The sequence below is a fragment of the Daktulosphaira vitifoliae genome, unplaced genomic scaffold (assembly GCF_025091365.1).
Source record: "Daktulosphaira vitifoliae isolate Bord-2020 unplaced genomic scaffold, ASM2509136v1 Scaffold_4, whole genome shotgun sequence".
In the NCBI taxonomy this organism is placed as follows: Eukaryota; Metazoa; Arthropoda; class Insecta; order Hemiptera; family Phylloxeridae; genus Daktulosphaira; species Daktulosphaira vitifoliae.
Genome location: NW_026099575.1, coordinates 39,793,860 through 39,803,393, shown reverse-complemented (window position 1 = coordinate 39,803,393; position 9,534 = coordinate 39,793,860). Strand labels below are relative to the sequence as shown.

At 25.5% G+C, this 9,534-nt stretch overlaps 1 protein-coding gene across 1 annotated transcript; it reads left to right on the top strand.

Moving 5' to 3' along the window:
• Positions 1 to 142: 142 nt before the first annotated feature.
• On the top strand, positions 143 to 3,460 carry LOC126905538 (uncharacterized). Its single transcript, XM_050685329.1, has 6 exons — positions 143 to 1,539; positions 1,594 to 1,796; positions 2,250 to 2,311; positions 2,486 to 2,762; positions 3,025 to 3,207; positions 3,265 to 3,460. Exons 2-6 carry the CDS (start codon positions 1,667 to 1,669, stop codon positions 3,306 to 3,308), a joined length of 696 nt encoding a protein of 231 aa, XP_050541286.1. The 5' UTR covers positions 143 to 1,539; positions 1,594 to 1,666; the 3' UTR covers positions 3,309 to 3,460.
• The last annotated feature ends 6,074 nt before the right edge of the window (positions 3,461 to 9,534 follow it).

The following is a 9,534-nucleotide window of genomic DNA, read 5'->3' as shown; positions in this document are numbered from 1 at the left end:
TTTAAAATAATCCATCTAGATAAATAAAATATTTTTCATCTTTCTTTTTATCATATTAGTACTTTAATATTATTAGTTGACATTTTATTCTACCTACAATCAAACAATATTTTATAATAAATAATACTATACAAATATAAAATTAATTAATTAATTTTAAAATTTATATTTATACTATAACTGAGTATTAAGCTAATTTTATATAATACAAAGATATTTTTATACTATTTTTGAGTATAAAAATTTGTATTTAGTCTCCGCAACATCGACCACTCATTCCTTTAGATGCGATAGCATATTTATTTATTTATTTAACGGGATTGACCCTTATTATACAAAAATATAGTTATAGAAAATGAAACAAAAAAGAAAAACAGTAATATAAAAATAATAAACATTAAGAAAAAACAAACATTTAAACAAAAGTGTATAAAATAAATGTTTAATTAAAAGAGTGGTCTTCATCGGCATTTTTCATTAAACGTGTAATTGGCTCATTATAAATATAATTAGAAGAACAGATAGGTATGAAGTAGGGAGCGTGATTTCTGGATTTTCTCTGGGGAACTTTAAAATTAATTAGCGCTAAAAGAGATGGAGAGTCAACTTTACCATCAAGCAAATTTTTTAAGAATTTAGTGCCTAGGGCCTTTCGGCGAACAGCAAGTGAGGGAAGATTAAGGTATTCGGCAATAGGTGAGTATTAATGTCATCCGCAAAATAAAGCAACTTGCAGTTGAGAAGAGTACGACTAACTCCATTTATCGATTTTACTTTGAATTCTTTTATTATCTTTTACTCGGCTGAGTATTTTTACCAACCCTTTTTTTACTGTTCTTTCACCCATTTGATTCAGGATTGTATGGAGGAGCATGAATAATATCAATAGTATTGATATCACAAAAATCATGAAATTCAGCTGAGCTAAATGGAGGACCATTATAGCAAACCCAAATCGATGGAAACAACTATTTAAGAATTCAATTACTTTACTAGCATTTGTAAGATTCATAACCCAACATTCAATCCATTTACTATAATCAGCAACTAATAACAATATTTTAACTTTATTAATTTAATACTCCGACCTTTAAACATATGTCAAAACAAACCAGTGCGTGTTACGAGTAACACGCACTGGTTTGTTATTTCCCATTTTTTTTTAAACTTAAAAATAGTATTTTTGCCTATCTTCATAAATAATTTTATTCATTCGATAACAAATTTAGAATTAGTACAAGATTGAGTTACGAGTATTTTAATAATAATTAAAGTTTTTATTACAAACATTTTAAAATACAAGAAAAGAAACTTTTTTTTACTTATTAGAGACAAAATATTTTAAATAATATCTAAAACTGCAAAAAAAGTAATTCAAAATATTGGCTTGGTTGTATAGAAATTTGTGTATATTCTAATTTCTCTTATACGTAACAAAATAATCCCAATTTCAAAAAAGTACATAAAAATATAAAATTTAGACTATTCTTGCTGCAAATGATTCTCATTTGGACATTTTCAAAGAATTGTCTTTAGAAGGTATGTTTAATTTAAAATTGAGACACAATTAATTACATACAGTAATTTTTTTAGATTATGATACGGTTGAAGAACGAAGTAATCTCAAAATAACGTATCTCTCTCAAGAAGAGAATGATACACCGATATGAAAGAAAAAATAATTGGAGAAATAAAGTCTGAACAAGATTCCAATAAACAAATTAGACTAGTAAAAGAATTTGGAGAACATGATTTGCATTCATGTCATTCGATGCCTATAGAATCATGTTTAGAATGTATGTTTACTTTGAAAATAAGACAAACATTGAATACTTTTTGAATCTAATTCAAACGTTTCCTCCATTAATATGTTTGCCTACTAATAAGAGAACAAAAGGAATTAGAAAAATAAAATAATATTAATAATTTTTTTTCTTCTCCCTCTTATAGCTAAAAATTTTACTAAATTTTTTAATCATAAATTATTTATTTCGTTCAACTCTTGTGGTATCCAATAACGGTGTTAAATTTTTTTTTGAAATAGTAATACACATAAATAACCAGATTATTTATTGAATAATGATATAATTAAAAAAATTACTAGTAAACAACAACTATTTTAAAATTTATTAACAATTTTAAGTAATGACTGGAGGTGAAGAATTAATACTTAATTTTATATAAAATTTCTTTAAAAAATGTATTAGAAATTATATGAAAAAAAATTTATTTTGTAATTCATGTTTTAGTTGATATAGTGTCAACTTTAGATTGGTCAAAATCTGTATTGGATGATACAAAGTTATACTCGGTAATTAGAAAACATATATTCAATATTTTTCTATTTAAATAATACTAAATACTTAAATTTTGATTATACACTATTATTAACTGTTAACACAAGCAAAGTTTTTCAGAGAAGACATTTAAAATAAATAGAGTAACTATAAATAATGTTTATTAACACTATTTTTTTGATTTATAGCAAGATAATATTATGGATGGACATCATGGAACTCATGTTGATGATAGACCAAAATTATATATGCTAGAAAATATGCCTCAACTAAAATTGATAAATGATTATAATTATAACACGAGAATACTGCACTCTCGAAAAGATTATTTTTGCATGACAAGAGTTGTAGATGAACATATCATAAGGTCTATAGAAAATAAAATGACTAAATATTATAGACAGACTTATATTCAAAATTGCAATTATAAACCACGAAAAAATGATCTTTGTGCAACTAAATATGGTAATCAATAATTTTACTTATATAAACAGTATAAAGATACCTACAATTCAAAGAGTTTTATGGCTTTATAATAGTTATTTAATTAAACAATTTATAATATAAGTTAATATTAATAATTATTTAATATCTTTTATTTTTCATGCAAGTGCTTCATAACTCTGAATAATCAAACGATGTCTTTATTATAAAAACATTACATATTAAAACATAAATTAAAATTGTCATTATTTTCCTTGTAATATTTTTATTACTTTAATTTAAGGAGTTGGCAGATGGTATAGAGCAATTTGTATTTCTGTTGAAGATAATGAGAATGGGGAACAGATGTATGTAATTAATTTACTTGATTGGGGAGAATCATTTACTGTGAAAGCTTGTGAATTACGTAGATTGGAGATGTGTTTTATAAAACATCCACCTTTGGCAGTTAAATATACCATATTAGGTATCTATGAGAGTATTAATTTATTCGTTTATAAACTAACAATTTATTTTTATATAGATTTCAAGTTATCAAATGCACATAAAATAATATGCGTAAACTAAACAATAATACTTATAGGTGTACCATACATTCCAAACTTGGCGATAATAACTATGTAATATCATCAAGAACAATTCTAAACATATTAAATAATCAAAAAAATTACTTATATTTTCTTAGTTGACTTAATTTGTATTTAGAAATTATTTTTTGCAATTTTTATTATGTAATTAAAAAAAAAAATTTATTTTCTTAGTTTGTTTAAGATAAATTTGTGTAATTAAAATGGTTTCCTATGTACTAAATTGTTTTTTTTTAACAATTACTTTTGAGATGTTTAAAAACAAAAAGTGATATAGGTACTATATATTTTATTTAGATTTTCTTATGGCTTCAAGTATTATATATTAATGAAATGAAAACATAGTTTCTAATCTATTTGTTAAAAATATGGTAAACTTTACAAAATTGAAAAAGTTATTTGTTGCATTTTATTTGATCTCGAAAATTAATTATTTTCATTATATTTTCAATGTATTTTTTTTCATATTGATTATCCAGTAAAATTACAAAATGGCCTCCTTATTATTATTAGTATTATTAAAACAATAGTTTTAATGCAAATTTGAATAATTTAGCTTACCAGAATTCAATGATGAATGGCTTATAACTTGCTTAACTATAATAGATTTTTAACTATTTCTAGGAGTGTCAATACCTTATATCCTAATATCCTAAAGAGTGCGATTGTTAAATAATGTTAAATGATAGAAATTGTCACATCTCATCATAATACATTAGGGCAAATTAAAACTACACAACAAATTTGGAACAAATTCATTGATTATTTTTAATTCGATGCACAGCTATTTGATAAAATAAATACAGAAGTCAATCGAGTCAAGTAGTAAGAGCGACAAACACAAATAACTGATCCGAATAAAGTATTGTAAAGGTATAGTAAAGTTAATACACTGCACGAAAGAACATAACTCGGCAGCCAAATGCTTAGATAGAAAGATCCTGTCTGTCTAAACGACTCTTATTTTACCTAATAGTAACTACGTTATATTTTCTGTTCCAAATTATAGAAATAAGTACAAAAGCAAACTGGCAACGTTTCTTTCTTAAGTCTGTATTATTAGAGTGGCAGAGCGTTAAAAACAGTTGAACGGTATGAACATAACGTTGCCAGTTTGCTTATGAATTAATCTTTTATTTGAATTTGTCGCTTTTACTACGTGTGGCTCGATTGACTTCAGTATTTCTCAAATATCTGTCTATGAAATTGATAATAATTAATAAATTTGTCGCCGTTTTTAAAATATTTTTTCCATCTACTGAAAACTTTTGTTGGAATTTGTCTCTCATAAACTAAAATTATTGTGCATAGACCACTCTATTAGGTTATTTTGCTCTTCGTACTTTAAGGCCCATTAGTAACATAAATAACATTTATATAATGTATATAATGACGGTTTTGACAATTTTTAGTACAAATTATTCAAGCACCACTTTAACTAAATTAAAATTCTTCTTTTTTTAGCAAAAATATTTGTTATATTTGATAAAATTTTAAAATTTTAAAATTTTCTTATACATTTTATTTAAGACTAAAAATATGTTGTAATTCATATTAATTTAATCGATTACCCACTGTAATAACTTTTAATTTAAAATTAAAAAATATAAATAATTGTTTACAATTATGAATTGTTTACAAAACTGTGAACTTAATTTATGAATCTGTTACATAAAATTGCATAAAATACTAAAAATAACTTTTAAATGTTGTTTAATTAGCTTTAAAGAGTGATTAATTTATCATTGACCACTAAAGTAATAATCTTAGAAAATTTTTTTTTTTGGCTTTGTTCAGCGCTATTAATCTTTCAATTTATAAATGGTTGAATAGTTTTTAGTTTGTCCTTTGTCATTATAAAGGTACACTTAATTTTTTTAGATGGCAACATACATTTTCAACTTATAAAATAGAAAATATTCTAATTTAAATAATGACTAGTCGATAATAACTATTGGATCAGTACTACGAAAATGATTATTATTTTAATACTACGGTAGATGGAAATGCGCGCCCGAGAAACGTCTAATAATAAAAATAGTCATATCTGGTCACAAATATATTAGAGCAATACATTGAAAACTACACAACAAACTGATGACAAATTCATTGATTGAATTCGATGGACAGATATTGGAGAAAATGAATATTGAAGTTGATCGAGCCAAGTAGTAAGAATGACAAATTCAAATAATCGGATGAACAAAGTTTAACAAAGATTAAAGAGGCTTACATACTAAGTGTTTAACCGCGCGCATACGCGTTTTTAAAATCGCGGCGATTAATCGCTTTATATAAAACACCCATTTAAATTGAACCATACAAACTATAACAATAACATGCTTTCGGAGGCGACCGATCGCTAAAATTAAACAATACAAATTGCATGTTATCAATTACAGGGGCTATTAAACGCCGCGATTTTCAGGCACGTGAGAGCTCATTTTATTTATTTTCACGTATTACTTTGGATTTCTTTTGTCTTCTATCTACCATGTCTTTTGACACGAAAATTTTATTAAAATCATATATTTGGAAAAATCAATTATACATAAAATAAATATAAGTATAATTGACTTTTCATATATTAATAAAATTAATACGATTATACGTGTATTAGTTTAATACATATCAATTTATAAAATTACTGTATACTTTAAAATTGAATAATAATAGGGGAGAATATTATCATAAGTAAAGATTTATAATTTTACATAGGAACTAATTAACTTCAAATCATATTAAACATAAAAATTAAATTTCGCCGACACATTTTATTTGAAATTTTTTATTTAAACTTTTTGTGGGAAGTATTTATATATAAAAAATAAAAACATTGTATATCAAAATTGCCTATCCATGTCACTAAAAATTATTTTAAAATGAAATCTATATTAAAAGACAGTAACCCTTCTAATTTTTTTATTACTTTAATTTATAAAGTTTTTGATTTTACTAGATACGTTACTATGGTTAAGATGAACAAATAACTACAATTTACAACCTTTACTTTTCACTTTCATACTCTCCAGACTACGTTCTCTGCTGTACTTAAGTAAGCTAATATTTCGTTTCGCATTGTTTTTCTTATATCAATCATTCAAATAATGGCCCACAAAGTTGTACGTCAAACGATGGCTGTATTATTCATCATATTTGAACTTGTGATGCGTTTTAATGTGGATATCATTACTAATGTCATTATTCATTTTATCATTGTTATGTTTGCCATTAACATGGAAATTATAAAGAATAAGACGTCATCCAAAAAGCGTAAACCTTTGATTGATCCTCGAGACAAGGACCGTGTGTTACGTTTTGTCGGCAACTACTTGACTACCATGATCCATTTTCCTGAAAATCTGTGGACACTTTTCTACAAGTCGGGACAGTATCAGGAAATTTACAAGTATTCAGGACCTGATGTATTTGCTCATAGTCGAACCAAAATACGAGACAACATTGATTGTCAGTACTTCAGACATGCTGATCTGGAGATCGATTTGTGTAACATTCAAGAATATCCAGACTTGGTGTGGCTGGTTGACGTGTACGCCTCCATAAGACAACCTCGCCTTGAATCGCGGCCGAGGTTTTTTAATCAAACTTTTATGATTAAACGTGTAAAACCACATTGTTTTAAAGTACTTGCGACTACTATCAAGTACCACAAAACAGTTCACACATAGTTGGGTAAACTCCGTTTAAATTGATCAATAATAAATCTACATACATTTACTTTATATTTTTTTTTAGAGTATCGTATTATTGTGTTTTTTATTAGTGTCTGGCGATTGAATTTTTATTAAGTAATTTTCAGCTAATTGTAATTTATTTGAAACAATAACGCTTGATTTAAAATATTTTGTATTTTTTAGAAATTGAAAATTTAAACCATTAAACATGGATGTTATATGTCTGTGTTCAATTATACTTATTTGCCTCAATATTTTTCAATAATTAACAGATTCGATATGACTAGCAAAAGTAGCTTAAAATTTATGTTGTCTAAATAAAAACTTTAATTGGTCAGTTGACAAAAATACGTTATGATATAAAATATAAAAAAATTAAATATCTTGTTAATTTAACTTATATACAATGTTCTAGGAATACGCATGTCAAATTTGGAATAACGCAACAACAAAATAATCTTTGGTATACAACATATTAATGTAAGCAACATTCGAACGCTTACAAAATTATTTCTTTTATTGTTTTATGCTTTTGCATGATTTTACTTTATTTGAAGTTTATCTTACAGAATTTTGTTCTATACATTTTATATTATCTACTTTAATTGATTAAAATCATATAAATATAAATATCTATTTCTAATTGTTGATAATTAAATCTAATTATATACGAATATATTATTTTATTATTGTTTTATAAATAATTGACATATTGTAAAGATAATGAAATTCAGTTTAGAAATAAAATAAAAAAGTTGAAAAAAAATGTAATTTTGTACACAATTATGTAAACATTTAAATCTATTCAATTATGTTCATTATAGGAACATAATATAAAAATATAAACTTGTGCTATATATAAAAAACGGTAGCACAGTGGAGTCGAGGCACAGTGTGGACGAGGCATAGATGGGAAAAGTATAGATGATATCTGACAGTGATTAAAATCACTATCATAAGAAACGCTTCGATGCAAATCTGTAGATAGTGTTTCATTTAGAGAAATTGGTGGATTATTTCAAAAGCAACATCAACTTTTATTTCTTTAATTATATTCTGATTAGTAGTTCTTTGATTTTAAAATATAATATATGAATAAATACTAATTATAGTTTTTAAATTTAGTATGAAATTGTGAGGCCAGCTATGATGTATGGTTCATAGTGTTGGGCGGTTGATAAGAAAGTAGAGCAGAGAATAAGTGTAGCAGAGATGAGAATGCTTAGTTGGATGAGTGGAGTGACTAGAGAAGATAGGATAAGGAACGAGCATATAAGAGGAAGTATAGGTGTTGCGTCAATCGTGGATAAGATGACAGAAAATAGACTTAGATTGTTTAGTCATGTTATGAGGAGAGAAGAATAGGAAGCTGTAAGAACAGTTATAGAAATGAATGTTGAAGGAAGAAGAGATAGAGGAAGACCAAAAAAGAGATGGAGGGATGCTATTGAATGCGATTTGAGGACAGCTGATGTGAGCGTAGAAGATGTGGGAGATCGTGTCAAGTGGAAGCTTAGGATAAGGGTGGCCGACCCCGAGTACTTGGGATTAAGGCAAANCCCCAAGTAGTTGGGATTAAGGCAAAGAAAAATAAAAATATTACCAGATATTCCGGTGGCAATTGACATAATATGATTGTTATTTCGGAATGTACAATTTAGCGTTTTGTTGGGTTTAAAAAATATAGCGTCAAATCAATTACCTACTCTATCGGTTGTATCTCAATATACACTACACTTTAATGATACAATAAATAAATAAACTCACACATACACACATATGCATTTATAACATTGTGTCTAATGTAAGTATAACATGATAAAAAGTAACCGTAAAATGAAAAAAATGGAATATAAATTTTATTACTCATATTAAATGTAATGTAACTCGAAAAATATTTGTTTAAATGAAAAAATATAAGATTATATTTTTATTTATAATTGTCTTTTAAACAACTTTTGTGCGAAACTTTTTTTTGTAAGTTAAATATTTTTTTTTGAGAAAATTAAGAAAGCTCATATTTTTGAACTTTTGCGAGGCTTTAAAAAAAAAGCTCAATTCCAATCTTGAGGACTATTAGTATGTCATTATACATATTTTAATTCAACTTTTAAAAAAACAAAATTTTTTCCGCAATTTTTCCTTTGTTGACTGGCCTAGATGTCAATTTTAAACTTGTAATTGAGCTAAAAGTTATGGTAATATATTCAATTTATTTTACTATAAACTTTCATAAATCTTTATCAAAAATTTTTCATCAACTTTAAAGAACCAAAAAAATAGGTTAAAATTGAAAATTTGAACTGATTATTTTTAACATATTAAAAATCAAATCAGTAATAATTTGAAAACAAATTTTTTTTTCTTTTAATTATAATTTTATATATATAATTAGTAATAATATAAAAAATTAGAAGTGATAGAAATAGTCTACTTGCAGATTTGAAAACAACGCGAAAATTTGATTTAGAAAAGTATATTTTTGCTTCTGATGAAAGTTCCTTGTAGTCC

Bases quoted from the DNA above. Each gene is read 5' to 3' on its own strand.
- LOC126905538 (XM_050685329.1), top strand. From the start codon at position 1,667: ATGAAAGAAAAAATAATTGGAGAAATAAAGTCTGAACAAGATTCCAAT. The intron at 2,312-2,485 runs GTAATTAGAAAA...TTTGATTTATAG, and splicing joins ATGATACAAAGTTATACTCG to CAAGATAATATTATGGATGG. The intron at 2,763-3,024 runs GTAATCAATAAT...CTTTAATTTAAG, and splicing joins TCTTTGTGCAACTAAATATG to GAGTTGGCAGATGGTATAGA.